General features: G+C 38.7%; 1 protein-coding gene across 1 annotated transcript; it reads left to right on the top strand.

Annotated features, from left to right (window-relative positions):
• The first annotated feature begins 994 nt into the window (after positions 1 to 994).
• Positions 995 to 8,517, top strand: LOC137713060 (beta-adaptin-like protein B). Its single transcript, XM_068452300.1, has 15 exons — positions 995 to 1,122; positions 1,786 to 1,983; positions 2,677 to 2,790; positions 2,966 to 3,216; positions 3,350 to 3,485; positions 3,587 to 3,766; positions 3,897 to 3,989; positions 4,097 to 4,308; positions 4,402 to 4,465; positions 4,622 to 4,801; positions 5,086 to 5,178; positions 5,551 to 5,969; positions 6,226 to 6,415; positions 6,493 to 6,696; positions 7,973 to 8,517. The coding sequence occupies exons 1-15, from the start codon at positions 1,036 to 1,038 to the stop codon at positions 8,270 to 8,272; spliced, it is 2,721 nt and encodes a 906-aa protein (XP_068308401.1). The 5' UTR covers positions 995 to 1,035; the 3' UTR covers positions 8,273 to 8,517.
• The last annotated feature ends 10,465 nt before the right edge of the window (positions 8,518 to 18,982 follow it).

Genomic DNA, 18,982 nt, shown 5'->3' with positions numbered 1-18,982 from the left:
CAATTAGTTCCATACAATCTAACACATTATTAAACTGAGTCAAATTATTCTTCCAAGGACTTACCGGAGAGAGGTTCTACATTTCTTTAGCATGCTCGCAATTAAGAAAAAGATGATTTTGAGTCTCATCCTCATTGCCACACATAGGGCACAATTTGTGAATATTTTGAATAAATTTACTCAATCTCATCCTAGTATGAAGCTTTTCATGAGTAAAAAGCCATGAAATTTTTTTTACCTTTGGAGGTATCATTAACTTCCTTATCTTCTTAAGGAGCTTCTACCTTTTAACTTCTTGATTATTATTACTCTGAATCCAAGTCGCTAACTTGATTGAGAACTCACTAGTAGAGGAGTGTTCCCATACGAAATTGTCACTTTTATTTTGAAGGGAAATAGGCACCATACAAATTTTCCTCACGACATCCAAGTCCAACACTTAGGAAAGACGAACTCTATCCCAACTTTTATTATCAATAAACTCACTCACTTTAGTGTCTCAATTTATGTTTTGTTGTTGATTTTTAGGAATTAGCTGGAACAATGGATAAGGAAAAACCTAATGATGGGTCCAAAAAAGGATATCCCCACCATTACCTACAACCCATTTAATTCCTCTGTTAATAACATGCCTATTATTCAAAATCTCTTTCCAGGGCGAAGAGTGGTTCTGCTTGACTTTGCAACTAAAAACATCATCTTTCTTTAAATATTTTCTTTTAACAATTTACACCCACCAATTGCATTATATCAAGAATTAATTTTAAAAACATTTTCAATAAAAATATTTTCAATCATTTTAAAACAATTCAAACGAGCCTAAAATAGTTTTGAGAAGAATATAATCGTGTAATAAAAAATACCGTACCGGTTTGTTGTATCCTCCACCGGGTCGGGTTTAACACAAGTCATTTCTCATCGGTTTTATTTTGTTGTTCTTCTACTGTCGTCGTCTCTCTTTAGACGAAGCATTTTGGTTTGACGCAATCAGTTGTACAGAGAGAGAGAGAGAGGAGAAGGCTCCGGAGCAAAGAGATGAGCGGCCACGACTCCAAGTACTTCTCCACCACCAAGAAGGGCGAAATCCCTGAGCTCAAAGAGGAGCTCAATTCACAATACAAGGTCATCTCTCGCTCTCTCCTCTTTCTCTCTCTACACTCATATTTGTATGTTCAAATTGATCTGTGATCTACTTCTATTAGGGTTTCGGTTCTTCGTTACGGTGTTTTGTTGCCAATCGGGGATTGGTTCGAGCAGATCTGTTGGTTTACAATTCGAGTTTTTGCTTAAATTGGTGTTCGATTTCTTCATACTTGTCAGTGTCACCCCGGGGTTTTGGAATTGTGCGGATCCGATACGGAATATGTGTATTTCACTTGTAGTGAGCTTTGTGTTCTGTTTGGTGCTGGCAAAATTAATGGAAATGGAAACGGAAACGAAAACGAAAGCGTAAAGGAAAATCTGCTCTTTTGTTTTTGTTTTCTTCTCGAGTGAGTAGAATTCGAATGCAATTCCTTTTTCGTATTTGGTAGTAACGAATCGCAGCATTTTTTTATTGCTCAAAGTGCAGTCAATTGTAGTTTTACATGATAATTTTACATTTCTGATATCGGCATAGCTTATAAGTTCATTCCTGTGATTTGTTTGATTCCCATCACAATACCCTCGTTTGCACCATTAAATTTGATTTTTTTTAATATTGGGCCTTTTTTTCAGTTCCGAATTATGTTTCTTGTGTACTTTGGTGGAGACTGAGAAAATAATCGTCTTATATGGGTGGTACAGGATAAGAGAAAAGATGCCGTCAAGAAGGTGATCGCGGCAATGACTGTTGGGAAGGATGTTTCATCACTTTTCACAGATGTAGTAAATTGCATGCAAACAGAAAACTTGGAGCTGAAGAAGCTAGTCTATTTGTATCTGATAAATTATGCTAAAAGCCAGCCTGACCTAGCTATACTTGCGGTGAATACATTTGTCAAGGTAAAACTGCAATGGAACCTTCAGTTTTATACAGTTCACGCATCTTGATGTCAGAATCTGTTGCCCATCCAATATGTTGGTTGATATGTTGATTTTCAAATTCATATCTTCTCATAGTTTTCGAGTACCACACACTCGCATGTAATCAGATCAGGTCAATTCAGACATTTTTACAGATGACTTGTATGCTTTAGAAGAAAAGATAAGATAGGCGGACTATAGCCATTTGATTATAAGTTAACGGGCAAAGAATATGTGATAGATGCTGAAATTGCAATGTTCAAGGGTGTATATAATAATTCAAACAGATAAGTATTGTAATGAAGAGAACTTTATCATGCTAAAGCTAGTAGAAATGGAATTTTCCACATGATATTTAAATTCCAAGTCTATAACATCATCTCTTTCTTCAGTACTCCATCTGCTTCAGTTAATTGTCTGTCTTTATAATGGAGTAGGTGATGTTCCAAATATGATGTTCAGGATAGCCAAATTGGTCTTATGGCGCCTTCACGATAGCCAATGTGATGTTCCAAATATAATGTTCAATAACATCATCTCTTTCATTTTTTTTTCCTTTTTCTTTTTTGAAAGGAGGTTAATTCCTGCTTATGTCAAGAAAAAAATTGAATTAAGCATTTTTCAAATAATTCTTTGTTCTAATTGGCTTGTGTTGCATGATCAATTATGCAGGATTCACAGGACCCAAATCCTTTGATTCGTGCTTTAGCCGTCCGGACAATGGGTTGCATTCGTGTTGATAAAATTACAGAATACCTATGCGATCCCCTTCAGAGGTGTCTTAAGGTTGATTTTTAGTGCTTATACATTTTTTGCACATGCTTTCTTGTCAAAACTTAGTCTTAAGTTTGTTAATAATTTGCAGCTTGCAATGGTTACTTTTGAACATGTTGTAAAGTAGTTTGTGTGGCTTGGCTTGCATCTTGTTATCTGTTTCTTAGTTTTCTTTACTTCATGACAGGATGATGATCCTTATGTTCGGAAGACAGCAGCCATATGTGTGGCCAAACTTTATGACATAAATGCAGAGTTAGTTGAGGATAGGGGTTTTCTGGAATCTCTCAAGGATTTGATTTCTGATAATAATCCTATGGTTGTAGCCAATGCTGTGGCTGCTCTAGCCGAAATTCAAGAGAATAGTAATAGACCCATCTTTGAGATCACTAGTCACACTTTGTCAAAGCTCCTAACTGCCTTAAATGAATGCACAGAGTATGTGTACTTTTAGTAGTGCTTACTCAATTATTTTTATGTACTGAATAATATTCATGCAGTTATATCATGCTATCTTTTTGTTAAAATCCATTTCATTTGTTTATCTAACTTGATTATGATAAGTGTTCAGGTGGGGTCAAGTTTTCATATTGGACGCTCTTTCTAAATACAAGGCAGCAGATGCTCGTGAAGCTGAAAATATAGTAGAGCGAGTTACACCACGATTACAACACGCGAACTGTGCGGTTGTACTTTCAGCTGTTAAGGTGTGGATTTCATTTTCTAATGTTCTGAATCATTATGCCTTCAATTATCATCATTTGGTTACTTCAGTAATTGTTTTGTCTTTTTACCTCTTTACTTGCAGATGATCCTCCAACAAATGGAACTTATAACTAGTACTGATGTTGTTAGAAATCTTTGCAAAAAGATGGCTCCTCCACTCGTGACATTGTTATCTGCTGAGCCTGAGATACAATATGTTGCTTTGAGAAACATCAACCTTATAGTACAAAGACGACCCACAATCCTTGCTCATGAAATTAAGGTAAATAAAAATTAGTATCGGTGTAGAATCTTACTGTTTGATCCAATATAACAAGGAGTTGAGACTTGTTATCCACTATGTAGCCAGATTGTAAGTAAGGCAGGTGCACATAACTCTCGACTCTTTGTAGGTGTTCTTCTGCAAGTACAATGATCCAATTTATGTAAAGATGGAAAAGTTAGAAATCATGATCAAGCTTGCTTCAGACCGTAATATAGACCAGGTATACAAATCTTGCCAGGAGCTACTATTTTATAATAGACTTAATTGGTTGAAAGTTGTCAGTCTCAAAGGGGAGTTAAAATCGTGCTTGCTCCAACATTTCTGCAGGTTTTGTTGGAGTTTAAAGAGTATGCTACAGAAGTAGATGTGGATTTTGTCCGAAAAGCTGTCCGCGCCATTGGTCGCTGTGCAATCAAATTAGAAAGAGCAGCAGAGCGGTGCATTACTGTTTTACTGGAGCTTATTAAGATCAAAGTAAATTATGTAGTTCAAGAGGCCATTATTGTCATCAAAGATATATTTAGAAGATATCCAAATACGTAAGTTATGGGTTTTCATTTTTAATTTTAAATTGAGATGACGAAGGCTTCTTCCCTTACAAACTTTGTAATTGATTGCTATCTTGATGACAGCTATGAGTCCATTATTGCCACTCTGTGCGAAAGCCTTGACACTTTAGATGAACCAGAAGCCAAGGTACTTATGTTTATCTTCCTGTTAAAATATAGATCCCCAGCTTAAGATTTATGTTTTTTCTTTTTGTATTGCTATTAAATATTTCACTGCTTAAGCCTTCTGATTTTTACTTCGTGTTTCCATGCTCGTGTTCTTTCTCCCTCTCTCCCCCAACAGGCATCAATGATCTGGATAATTGGTGAATATGCGGAACGAATTGACAATGCTGATGAGCTACTTGAAAGTTTTCTGGAAAGTTTCCCTGAAGAGCCTGCACATGTCCAATTGCAATTGCTGACTGCAACTGTCAAACTCTTTCTTAAGAAGCCGACTGAAGGACCACAGCAGATGATACAGGTTCTACTTTTGTATTATTCATGCATGGTTATCCTCTCTAGCTTCTTTTTCCTGTCATTCACCATAAATGCCATATTAGAATGCATAGTACCCTTATTAGAGCAGCCATTGTTCTAATATAATGTAGCATCTAAGAGGCGACACTCTTTTTTACTATGAATGAGAATGCATAAGGTTATATGTTTGTTCTCCTTTTGAAGTATTTCCTTGCATACTTGGGCCATAGTTGTATTTTCTAGATATTATCCAAGTAAAGTTCTCACTTTGTAGATCCATATTTGCAGGTTGTTTTAAATAATGCTACTGTGGAAACAGACAATCCTGATTTGCGAGATCGGGCCTACATATATTGGCGTCTTTTATCAACTGACCCAGAGGTGGGTTTGGCCAAAACGAGTTTCAGTTCTTTCTCATTATAATAACCTATCTTATTTTTTCCCCTCTCTTAGTTGATATATAGTATTTTATTTCTTTGTCCATCCAATAGTTAATACATGCCCCTTTTCTTTTACATGTACAACCACAAATTTGATTTTCCATTTTCATTTTCTTCGGGGGGACAGTTTGGGTTTGAAATCTATTTTGGGTGAAGATTTCTACCGGTTACCATTATTGTGCTCATGCGTATGCCACTTAAGTACAATTGGCCTGCTGTGAACACTTTGCAAAACCATAGTTTGACAATTTAGAATAACATATCCTGTTAGGGTTGTAGTTTTGAGCTCATGGGCACACTTCTTATTTCACAGGCAGCCAAGGATGTGGTGTTAGCTGAGAAGCCAGTGATCAGCGACGATTCAAACCTGATTGATCCATCTCTTCTTGATGAGCTTCTTGCTAACATTGCTACGTTATCCTCTGTGTATCACAAGCCTCCAGAAGCATTTGTTACCCGTGTGAAGGCCACAGCGCAAAGAACTGAAGATGAGGACTATGGTAGTGAAACAGGAAATTCTGAATCACCTGCTCATGTTGCTGATAGCTCTGCATCCCCAACCGCAACTAGTTCAGGTGTTCCATATGCTGCAGCTAGACAACCTACACCAGTTTCGCCTGCACGTGCGCCTGCCCCTGCACCTGCTGCTCCAGTACCAGACTTGCTTGGTGACCTTATGGGCCTGGAAAACAGTGCTATTGTCCCTGTGGATCACCCTGCTTCTCCTGCTGGGTAAGTATAATTGAAGTTGCATAGTGATCTTATTTATGTGATAGATTCCTTGTCATGTGGAGTGGACCGACTCTGATGGCTGTGGGTGATATTTTTTCCAATTTGTGTGAAAATTAGCTATGAGCTTTTGTCCAAAATAAAAAACTGCATATGAACTGTTTGATAAAGCGATCCAGTGGTTTAATTTAAATGCCACAAATAGTCATTGTCCAACGTAAAGTATCAAAATAACTTAATTTTCTGACCTTGATTGCAGACCTCCGTTGCCTGTCGTTCTGCCATCGTCAACCGGTCAAGGGTTACAAATCAGTGCTCAGTTGACACATAGGGAAGGACAAATATTTTACAGTTTATTGTTCGAGAACAACACACAGGTTCCGCTAGATGGGTTCATGATTCAGTTCAACAAAAATACATTTGGTCTTGCAGCTGCTGGACCCCTTCAGGTACTTATTAAACAAGTAAGTTGAGTGAGATTTCTTGCCAAATAAAATTTGTAACAAAATACCTTAATGCCTATTAGGTTCCACAATTGCAACCTGGGACATCAGCGGGGACTCTCTTGCCTATGGTTACGTTCCAGAATATGTCTCAAGGTCCTCCAAGCTCACTATTGCAGGTTGCTGTGAAAAACAATCAACAACCAGTCTGGTACTTTAACGATAAAATCCCATTGCACATCTTCTTTACTGATGATGGAAGAATGGAGCGTGCAAATTTTCTTGAGGTAAAATCATCATGCACCTTCTGCTTCCTTTCAACTTTTAGGGTAGGGTGGTTTCCGTCATCAATGTTTGAACTTCACGACACGTCCTACTAGGGCCCCGTTTGGTATTGCTTTTTTTCATCAAAAACTACACTTAAAAGTTAAGCAATATAAAAGTGTTTGGTGAACTGCTGCTTATTTTAAAAGCAGTGGCCTGCTTTAATAAAAAGTGGAGTTGAGCATTTAATGAATATCTTCAATTCCTATAATACCTTCATTAGATTTTAAAAATGACATTGTTTAACCTTCTACACTCATTTAATTCCTGGGAGAGCAAAGTGACTGCCACCACCTACCACTACAAACACTAACCTTACACCACCACTGCCATCATTGCTACCACCACCACCACCATAACCACAACCGCCACCACCTCCATCACAACCGCTGCCACCACCACCATTGCCACCACCACCATTGCCACCACCATCACTGCCATCGTTGCTACCACCGCCACCATCACCACAATTGGCACCACTACCCCCAATACCGCCACAGCCGCAGCTGCCACCGCCCTTGCCACCATTGTTACCTCTACAACCCAGCCACCACACTCACTATTTTGGCACCACCACTGCCCTTGCCACAGCTGTCATCGCCACCACCCTCACTACCATGTCCATGTTTTTGTCATTATATACAATTATATCAAACTATTACATTAAAATTTACCAAACACTTTTACAATGCTTTTTATATAACACTTATAAAAATAGAGTTTATTAAACGCTCAACTGTTTTATTTTACAACTGATTATTCATAAAACTCATCATAAGCAGTTTTTATTTAAAAGCGCAACAATCCCAAACTGGCTCTAGATATAGGACCCATATCAAGCTGAAAATATGTGTTGGCTTTTTAAAGTTTGTTGACTATTATTCTAGTGTATATTTAAGCAATGACGTCGTTTAGTTAGACACGGAAGGGAGCTAAGGTTGGGAGATGATAGAATACGACAACAATGGACACCTAACATCCCATTAGGGCCATTACTAGAGCAATGCTTTGCTCTTGTGCCTTGTTGCCGTATTTCCTTTCAGTTAAAAAGCTCGAGAGGAATATGATGGAATGAAGATGAAGTGGGTCAAAAAGTAGGCTGTTGATTAAAGTGGGAATTTTAAAACACAAAAGTTGTGGTAGAGAAGTTAAAACGGGGGTAAATGTTTTCGGAAAAGCAGTATAGTCTGGAACTTATTGATTGTAGCACTTAAACTCCGATGCTTATCCCCATTGCAGACATGGAGGTCTCTTCCGGACACAAATGAGATTACAAAGGACTTACCTGGCATTGTGGTGAGCAATGTTGAAGCGACTCTGGACCGCCTGGCTGCTACAAACATGTTCTTCATTGCGAAGCGCAAACATGCCAACCAGGACGTGTTCTATTTCTCAGCAAAAATCCCTCGAGGAATACCATTCTTGATTGAACTCACCACTGTCGTGAATAACCCCGGGGTCAAGATTGCAATCAAGACTCCAAGCCCGGAGATAGCACCTCTTTTCTTTGAAGCCATGGAGACTCTCCTCAAGGATTGATTCTGTTTTATATGTTTATAATTTTTGTATCTCTTTTTTTTTTTTTTTTTGTTTTTTTGTTTTCTTCTTCTTTTCTTTAGTATTTGTAAACTCAGCAGCGGATATCGAGTTTTTTTTTCTTTTTTCGTGGTCGATCTGTCTGCCATTCTTTGTACTTTTCCTTCATTGCCACTTACATTGACCTTAAATTGTTCAAACTTTTGAGTTATATATTTCAATACACTGGTTGTCGTGGTTCGATTCAACGCGGTGTCTGATCGTTATATTCTTCGCCCTTAAGTTTGATGGTTCAATTTGCGTTCGTGTGTAGGATGTGTTTACCGATCACAGTTGTTAGAAATGTCAGTGACAGTTGCCCTGTCCGTGGACGACGTTGAACTGTTGATGTTGCAGGCTCTATTTGCATCAACGGTTGAAAGTCATTCACGCTCGTGGCAGATTGTGGCAACTGGCAAGCACGCCTAGAGTTTGTGCTATGGAACCTGGATTTCCAATTTCTGCGTAATTTCTAATCAACCAATACCGTATCTGCCATTCCATTGATCTTCATATAACCATTGAGAGCTACATATGACCTAATTTGAGTTTGGGGAATGACTAGATGTACACAAAAAATGAAATGAAAGGGGTGATGTTATTTACACATTCTTAGCACTAGACGACTGATCACTGCCACGAGTAATCCTTAAGTGTTTAGAACTAATCATGTTGTTGATACACATTTATCATGAATGGCTTTCGTGCAAACTTTTACGTAGAAAGTAAACAAAAATGTAAAAGAAAAGGAAGAAAACATGAAATTGAATGAGCTTTTTCGCAAATGGCCTTCTACCACAGTAGTGGAGATGAGTGTTGCCTTTGCACCACCACTTTGCATGTGGGAACTGAGGAAACATCGCTCAAATTGCATTTGTTTATACATTTTCTCTCCCTTCGGGTCTGAGACTGTTTTCTTCTCGCCGAGTTAGGGCATCCGAGTTGACTCAGCAATCCCACCAGCCACACCCAGAGGTAAATCTTCTTACAATCTTTCTCCCTACTTTCCATCTAGAGCTTTGAAGCTCTTTAACGCTCGTTTGACTAAAAAATAAAATAAAAGAAAAAAAGATGTTCATGTATAGTTAGAATATTTCGAGTAAATGTGATTGATTTAACAGCAAAAGAAAACGGTTTCAAGTTTTGATTTGTACTGTCATTTGTTAGGTTCTAGAGAAAATGCAGAAACCAAATGAGATTTCAAGTATTTTTTTCTCTAGTTTTTGTCTTCGGAACTTAATTATGCGTTCCATTGAGTTTAATTTAAACTTTTTACAGCCGAATTATGTACTTTTAGGTGTTAATCACCTCCTAGAAAGTAACAGTGATCATAAGCTAATGAAGCTGTTCATTTGACTAATCTGTGAATCTGAAACCAATTTATCACTAATTAATACACATATATTATTTGTGGCTGGTGAAATGAATATATGGTTGGAGGCAGGGTCCCGTCGTTGGTAAATTGCACGATGGTGGCTAAAGGAATGCTAAATTGCACAAAGAAAAAAAAAAAAAAATACACGTATATTATTTGCGGCTGTGTATGTATGTACAAACAAAATGCATATGGTTGGAGGCCCGTGTGTGAATGTACACACGCATTCCCGACACCTATGTTCACATTATACTGAAAGTTTAATATTTTTGAAGGGTATCATACTTGTTTTTCTGGTTTTACTCGTAGATGCCATACCCAAGAGAAAGAAGGTCAGAATTCGTTTTAAGCTACATGGAATTCCATGTTTGTTCACTTAATATTGAATCAATGATATTAGTCCCACAATTGCTCAATTGATTTTGGTGATTACTGTCTTAGGTCCGGTTCGCCACACAGCTCTCCTTCACCTGTCAGAGGCCACCGGTCGAGATCATTGTCGAGGTCTAGGAGAAGTCGTTCTAGGTATACTGGAAATCTCAAATTCCCTATTTTTAACCTAAATACTCTGGTCAAGCTTTGTTGAGTTGAATTGAAGAAAACTCTGGTTTTTCTTTCTGCAGGAGCCATGAACCTGTCGACGCATTCTAACATAACGTTTTTACCTATCTTGTCCTTTCTTTATTAGACTTCACATAGAATAGGTCATGCTCCATGTTTACTATTTAATCGCTTCATGTCAATTTGGAAAGTAATAATCTTTCGAGAACCTTAATACATATTATATTCCTAGAGAATCACATATGAGCTCTTGTTTCAGGTACTGGACTGCCATCTGGTTACAGGCCCTCACACCAGAGAATCTCGTGGATTTGGCTTTGTCGCAAAGGAAACTGTTGAGGATGCAGAACACTGCATCAAATATTTGGATCGGTCAGTGCTTCAAGGTCGATTAGTTACAGTTGAAAAGGTATTAGTTGTTGGAGTTTGTGGCCAAGTGGACTATCCTCCAAAATACCTTTCGGCTAAAGAAAGAAACAAAACATCTTTCCTTGTTTTGGGGAGAAAAAAAGAGGGACATCATTATGATGTCTAGCCCTTGATTTGTGGCTTTTACAAAGGCAAAGAATTGGCCTTGTGTGATGAGCCGAAAGAGAGAAGAGGAGAGAGAGGAGGCGGGGCCTTTTGTTTATATTAAAGCATTTGGTTATGCCTTTGTGAAGTGAGATAGAGAGCATCCAAAGGGGAGAGCATTCGGCTCTCCCATGGAAAAGGTTGAACATGGGTTGAGAGAAAATCAAGAGAGCTAGAGTGAAAAGTATTCTAGTGAAAGAACTCTTGGGGTAGAGTGAGGCTCTTGGGAAAATTCTGTGAGTGGGTGTACAAGGGATATGGGATTGGGTTATGTTGATTTAACTCATGTATACTTGTACTGTTATTCTCATAGTGAAGAGCAATATCTCTCCGGAGACGTAGGCAGTTTTTTGCCGAACCTCGTAAATTTCTCTGTGTCTTTATTTCTTGTATTTTATTTTGTTCAACTGTGTGTGATTTTGGTGAGGTTGTAATCTGAATCTCGGTTCCGCACTAACGAACGGGCCAAGGCACAACAATTGGTATCAGAGCATCGTTGGGGGCTTTGGTTCGTTGGAGGTCCAGATTTGTTGTTCACCATGGAATTTTTAGTTGATTAGTTTAAAGGGAGAGGCGGTTTTGCTCTTGGTAAAGGAGAGTAATGGAAGCCTGAAGAAATGGAAGCCGTGTTTAGGGATGCTTGGATCAACTGCGAAAGTTGATGTTGAGGAAGAAGACAAAGGCCTCTTTCTTCTTACCTCACTTTCAGATTTGTACGAGAACCTTGTGAAACTTTACTGCAAGGAAAGAAACAGTAAGTTTGGAGCAGGTGCAAGCTTCTTTGGTGTGGAATGATACACACAAGAGACCATGGATGATGGTGGGCACAAGACTGCTTAAGCTATTCAAGGTTGAAATCGTGGAAGAAAATTGGAAAGAGGATCTGAGAGAGACAGCAGGTTCGGATCCGGTTCCGGAGGCAAGGGTCCACAGTGCTACGGGTGCAAGGCCGGGTTAGCAAGTTTGTGGTGGAAGACTTTGAGTATGCCCTCTAGGTACTCGAAGCAACACTTCTCTTAGTGATGTTTAGTCTCAAGTGTTGCAGGGGTTTTGCAGCAGGTGGAGCTATGGGATTCACAGGTGATGAGAAGGTCCTGAGGTAGGAGAAAGTGTGGGAATTTTGTCTGGCTCGATGGGTTGTTGCTGGAAATAGGCGCGCTGACGAGTTTCCAGGTTGCAGACAATGAAGAGGAGGAAAACCTGCTGGAGGAGACGAGGATGTGTTGAGATCCTGTCTGAAGCTAAATGGTGATTTTTAGCTTGCAGCAGCTGCACATGTATTGGCAGTAACTGAATCGGAACAGGACCAACGAGGTGGATTCAGAGTGTGCATGCTGGTACGTAAGGCCAATGGACTTTAGTATAGCTTGGCCAAGGTGGAGATTGTTGGAGTTTGTGGCCAAGTGGACTATCCTCCAAAATACCTTTCGGCTAAAGAAAGAAAGAAAACATCTTTCCTTGTTTTGGGGAGAAAAAAAGGGGGACATCATTATGATGTCTAGCCCTTGATTTGTGGCTTTTACAAAGGCAAAGAATTGGCCTTGTGTGATGAGCCGAAAGAAAGAAAAGGAGAGAGAGAAGACGGGGCCTTTTGTTTATATTAAAGCATTTTGTTATGCCTTTGTGAAGTGAGATAGAGAGCATCCAAGGGGGAGAGCATTCGGCTCTCCCATGGAAAAGGTTGAACATGGGTTGAGAGAAAATCAAGAGAGCTAGAGTGAAAAGTATTCTAGTGAAAGAACTCTTGGGGTAGAGTGAGGTTTTTGGGAAAATTCTGTGAGTGGGTGTACAAGGGATATGGGATTGGGTTATGTCGATTTAACTAATGTATACTTGTACTGTTATTCTCATAGTGAAGAGCAATATCTCTCCAGGGACGTAGGCAGTTTTTTGCCGAACCTCGTAAATTTCTCTGTGTCTTTATTTCTTGTATTTTATTTTGTTCAACTGTGTGTGATTTTGGTGAGGTTGTAATCTGAATCTCGGTTCCGCACTAACGAACGGGCCAAGGCACAACATTAGTTTCTGTCAAATGATCAAGAAAGTTGCCGTGCAGTATGCAGTTGAATTGTTTATACTTTTTCTTATGAAGATTTTACCTATTAAAGATGTTGCCTAACAAGTTTTGGCAGCAGGTCTGGTCACTGTAGCCTTCACTATCTAAGCTCTACACAGTCGAAACTATCCCCTTCACAACATGAGTGTTTGCGTCGACATTCAAAAATCATCAATACAAACTCAACTATTTTGCCGAGGGTTGAATGCCCTTTAGTCCTCTTTTTCGTTTGCAACAGCGTCTTCCATGGTTGTTATTTACCTTACTATTTAATGCCCTAGAGGCATGGTAAATTCTTCTTGTCGCATTGCTTTTTGGGCTTCTCCTACTTAATCCATCCGAACTATATGTTGTATCTAATTAAAATAAAAGGTGGAAGTTGGACAGAAAATCTCCTTGCAGCCAGTCTGGTTAGCAAGGCATGCCGTTTGCTTGGTATACAGTTCGGAGGGTGACTTTAAAAGTACGATAATGCACTGCTATGGACCGTCCGTTGCGATGATTATGATCCACATGGAAGCAGCCGCAAATGGAAGGCACTGTTACTGTTTTAAGTAGATTGTTGACTTGTTTACCTATCTTCTATTCACTTCGAGTCATCTATTCACGTATTTATCTTCCATGACGCTATTTTGTGTTTTGTGTAAATGTCAGGCAAAAAGGAAACGAGGGAGGAGTCCAACTCCAGGAAGGTATCATGGTTTGAGAGATAAACGAGGTACAGACATGGATCAATATTCTAATTTTCTAGCAATTGTGCATCGTTGCTAACCTTAACATGGGTTGGTCACAAAACTGAACTCTTACTTGGAGCTTTTGTCACTCCTCTCCCTGTAACCTTTTACACACACTACCGCAGGAGGTCTACTGTGTTATTTTATGCCTGGCCCTCTAGATCTGAACAATCTGCATTTCGGGTTTACAATCGAGTTCGCCATAGCTAATTTTTAGATTAGAGCCTATTTTAATGCTTTGTTTGAGGTGTGGTGATGGGGGAATGTGGTACTCTTGAAATTTCATTCCTTCTTCAGCGCAACGGTGAAAATGTTTCCTCTTTGACCTCACTTAGCTTTTAAGCCCCGATAATGTAGCCGAGTTCACCTTACCCTTTTCGTCGTGTCCCATTTATCATAAGTCTACAGTGCCTACTTCCTTTGAAATGGAAAGATACTAATTTTGAAGTAGGATTGAGACACTAGATTCACGTCTCATGTGAACCATCTTAGTGTATATGTGTTTTCTTTGTATTTCAATGGGGGTTTTCGGCAACCTTCGAAAATGGCAAAGAATATAGAAAGAATTTCGAAGAGAAGATGATGAAATATATTTCTGATTTTTTTTTTTCACCATTACAACATGTGTGTGTTTGTTACCGTTATACATGGAAAGAAAGGGAGATCCTTCATTCACCAAAACCAAGGTACAATCTCAACCCTTAATTGCCATCATCCTATGAGATGATGCCACTTGTCTTAATCTATCACTTAAGCTAGATACAAGATTGAGCTACCATATGGACTATGATCCAATTGCTCAGATTCAAACTAAAAAGAAAAACATTTAAACTAATTCTTTGCCGCCAAGCTTCAGCTGAAGGGTTACACACCAACACTCCCCTCTAACCCTTTAGTTGATTTAACTCCGAGTAGCTCCCTTAGATTTGCAAATCGATCCTTAGGCAAAGCTTTAGTAAGTATGTCTGCAATTTGCTCCTCACTCCTACAGTACAGCAGTTCAATCTCTTTGGCTTGAATTGCTTCTCGGATGCAATGAAATTTTCTGCTGATGTGTCTTGTCTTTTGATGAAGGATAGGGTTCTTTGCCATAGCAATGGCTGATGTATTATCTGCATGATCTGAGTTCCTTCCACTTGTTCTTCTCCAAAATCCTCAAGTACAAACCTCAGCCATTTTGCTTAAGAAGTAGCTTCTGCAGCACTAACATATTCTGCTTCTGCTGTGGACAATGCCACTGTTCTTTGTTTGATTAATGCCCATGAGAATACACCAAATCCTAGTGTAAATGCAAACCTTGAAATGCTCCTCATATCATCTTCACTTCCTGCTTAGTCACTATCACAGTAACCAATTAGAGTAGTTGTCTTCCCTTTTTCAAAAACAATTCCAAAATCAATTGTTCCCTGAATGTATCTCAACACCCTCTTTTGCTGCCCCCATGTGTTTCTTGGTAGGATTATGCATGAACCTTGCCAATAGACTTAGTCCAAACATCACATCAGGTCTAGTTGCAGTCACATAGAGCAAGCTTCCCACAATTTGCCTATATTCTCCTTCATTTGCAGCTTCACTTCCATCAATCTTGCTGAATCTCTCATTCATTGCAAGTGGAGTAACTACTGTTTTGCAGTCTTTTAATCCAAACTTCTCATTAAACTTTTGTGCATAGTTCTTTTGGTGTATGAAAATGCTCTTCTCAGTTTGTAATACTTCCATTCCAAGAAAGTGATGTAACAATCCCAAATCTGTCATCTTATAGTGCTTCATCATGTCATCTCTAAACTCTTCAAGCATTTGTGGACTGCTACATGTGTATACAATATCATCTACATATAAGGAGACAATAATGATACCTAAATCCTCTTTTGTTTTAACATACAAGGTTGCTTCATGCTTCACTTAAACTCTTCTTAAAACCAGCACTGTTGAAATATGCATCAATTTCATCATACCAGGCCCTTGGTGCCTGTTTCAATCCATATAATGCATTGTGCAGTCTGTACACCTTAGTTTCTTCATTCTCCTTCACAAAACCTTGTGGTTGTTCAACATACACTTCCTCTTTTAATACTCCATTGAGAAACGTAGACTTCACATCCAATTGGTACAAGTTCCATTTCTTTTGTGCAACAAAGGCAATCAAGGTTCTAATGGTATCTAACCTTGCCACTGGGGCAAAGGTTTCATTGTAGTCAATTTCAGGCTTTTGTGAATAGCATTTAGCCACCAATCTAGCTTTATTTTTCTGCACAGTACCATCTAGATTAAGTTTGGTCTTATAAACCCACTTGACACCAATGACAGGTTTATCAAATGGTCTCTCAACAAGCTGCCATGTATTATTCTTCTTTATCATTTCCAACTCAGCTTCCATTGCATTTCTCCATGATTCATCTTTAGCTGCATCATTATAACTTTCAGGTTCAACAATACATATGTAGCACTGAGCCATAATTTCATTCACACTTCTCCACTTTTTAGGTGTAGAAACACATACTTAAGACTTGTCAATCACATTTTCACTTTGAGAAGTAACAAGTTGCTCAGAATGAGAACTTTCACCAATTTCACAAATCTCAGTAGCACTTTGACACTCAGTGACATCTGGAAATCTTACTTCATTGTTGATAGTGCAGTTCCAATCCCAGGAAGCATTCTCATCAAATGTAACATCTCTTGATAGAATGATCTTCCTTGAAATCGGATCATACAATCTGTAACCTTTCTCACTAGCACCATATCCTACAAAGATGCACTTATGACTGTTTTCTTCCAACTTGTGTTTGAGATTTGAAGGAATGTGCATATAGCAAAGTGAACCAAAGACCTTCAAATGAGATATCCCTGGTTTTCTACCACTGTAAGCTTCAAATGGAGTTGTTTTCTTCAATGCTTTGGTAGGACACCTATTAAGTAAATAAACTGCAGTATTCACTACTTCTGCCTAAAATGCATATGAAAGATTCATTTCATGTAACATTGACTTTGCCATTTCCACCAGAGTCCTATTCTTTCTCTCTGACACACCATTTTGTTGGGAAGTGTAAGCCATAGTTAACTGTCTTTGAATTCCTAGCTCACTGCAGTACTTGTCAAATTCTGCAGAAATGAATTCTCCCCCTTTATCACTTCTGAGGCATTTAACCTTATATCCACATTGCAATTTAGTCTTTGCTTTAAATTTCTTAAAACACACCAATGCATCAAACTTATATCGCAGAAAGTACACCCATGTCATTCTAGTGCAATCATCTGTGAATAACAGAAAATACTTATTTCCAGAATAAGTTTCAACTTGCATTGGACCACAAATGTCTGTGTGAATCAATTCTAGTGGATCCTTGGCTCTCCAAGTTGATTCAGAGGGAAATGAATCCATATGTTGTTTTCACATCATACAACCCTCACATACACTTGTGGACATTTCCAAGTGAGGCAATCCATGCACCATTTCCTATTCTTCAAGCAACTGGAGACTTCTCTCATTCAATCCCAATCTTTTATGCCATATCTGAGAGCAATGAATGACACTAGCTCTTAGTGCAAACTATATTGCAAGCATCATTGTCAAAGGAAAACACCTATTATTAGTCATTTGTACTATCACTACGAAATTGTCAAGTGACCAACCATCAAAAATATTCACTACATTTCCTCCAAACACCAAGTAATAGCCATGTTCCATCATATGTCCAACACTGAGAAGATTCTCCTCAAATCCAAAAACAAGCATCACTTCTTGTATGTGTTTTCTTCCCAATTTGGTCTCTATCACCAGAGTTCGTTTTCCAGCTACCTGAACAATTTCTCCAGTTCCCATTTTCACTTTGGAAGTCAAATTTCTCTGGATATTGACTAACAACCTCTCATCACTTGTCATGTGATTACTACAACCATTGTCAATATATCAAGAGTTATTAACCTTCACATCTGTCACTGCATTACAAACATAAAACAGTGATCCTGTCTTTCCCATTTGCCTTGCATAATTGACCTTCTGCACTCCCTTGTTCTCATTACAATCTTTCACATCATGACCTGGTTTCCCACACCCTGTACACTTTGGTTTTCCTTCATACCAACACTTCCCATAGTGGAACCTGTCACACCATTTGCAATCTCCCTGAGTGTTGTTTTGTTTCTAAGCATAATTAGGCCTATGATCCCAATTTGTCTAAACATTATTCTGCCTCTGAGCATAATTAGGTTTGTGATCCCAATTTCTCTGAGTGCTTTATTCTACCTATGGACAAAGTTAGGCTCGTGATCCCAATTTCTCCCTCTTGGCTTCTAGTTCTCTTGAGATCTCTGACTCCCAGAGAATCCACCACTTTTGGAACCCTTAATTGCAACATTTAAACTTGCAAATGCTTTCTCAGTAGAGGACTCAACATGTAAATTAAGTCTCTGTTCAAATCCCTTGAAAGAAGTAACAACTTCTTGGACCTCAAGAGTTTCAAGATCTCTTGGATGCCCAATCACAGAACAGATTGCATCATATATTTTTGGAAGACCAATTAGTAATTTCTACACAATTCTCTCCCTAGATAATACTTCTCCATAACTTCCCATTTGATTAATAATATCAAACAGTCTAGAGAAATACACAAATAATGATTCACTATCTTTCATACGAGTATACTCAAAATCTCTGTGTAACCCTTGCAATTTTACATTTCTTACTTGTTTATGTCCTCAGAATTCACCCTTCAGAACATCCCAAGCTCCTTTAGATGTTTCTTCATTCATGATTATGGGGAAGATCTGATCTGAGACAACGCCTTGAATCATTCCAAGCACATGAACATCCTTCATCAGGATCTCACTAAATGACACCACGTTCGGCATCTCCTTCTCCGTCTCGTCGACCACAGCTTTCTCAGTCTTCGGATCTGGAGGTTCAAACCCATTTTCAACCAACTCCCACAAACCAAACGATTTCAGTATAGTTGTCATGCGAATCCTTCAAAACTCATAGTTCTCTCCATTGGACACGGGAACTCTAAGCTCGGCACTGCTTGATCTAGCCATGTTAGACTTGGATTCAAGGAAATCTCAATTTCTAGATTCAATTTGAGCTCAAAATGCAGCTCAATCGCACTCACAGATTTCACTTCTAGTTTAGACGATGAAACCTGGCTCTGAGGCCATGTTAGTGTATATGTGTTTTCTTTGTATTTCAATGGAGGTTTTCTGCAACCTTCAAAAATGGCAGAGAATATAGAGAGAATTTCAAAGAGAAGATGATGAAATATATTTCTGATTTTTTTTTTCCACCCTTACAACATGTGTGTGTTTGTTACCGTTATACATGGAAAGGAAGGGAGATCCTTCACTCACCAAAACCAAGATACAATCTCAACCCTCAATTG

This window comes from Pyrus communis, chromosome 13 (assembly GCF_963583255.1).
Source record: "Pyrus communis chromosome 13, drPyrComm1.1, whole genome shotgun sequence".
NCBI lineage: Eukaryota > Viridiplantae > Streptophyta > Magnoliopsida > Rosales > Rosaceae > Pyrus > Pyrus communis.
The sequence above is the reverse complement of the archived record's forward strand: the minus strand, read 5'-3'. Positions and strand labels throughout refer to the sequence as shown.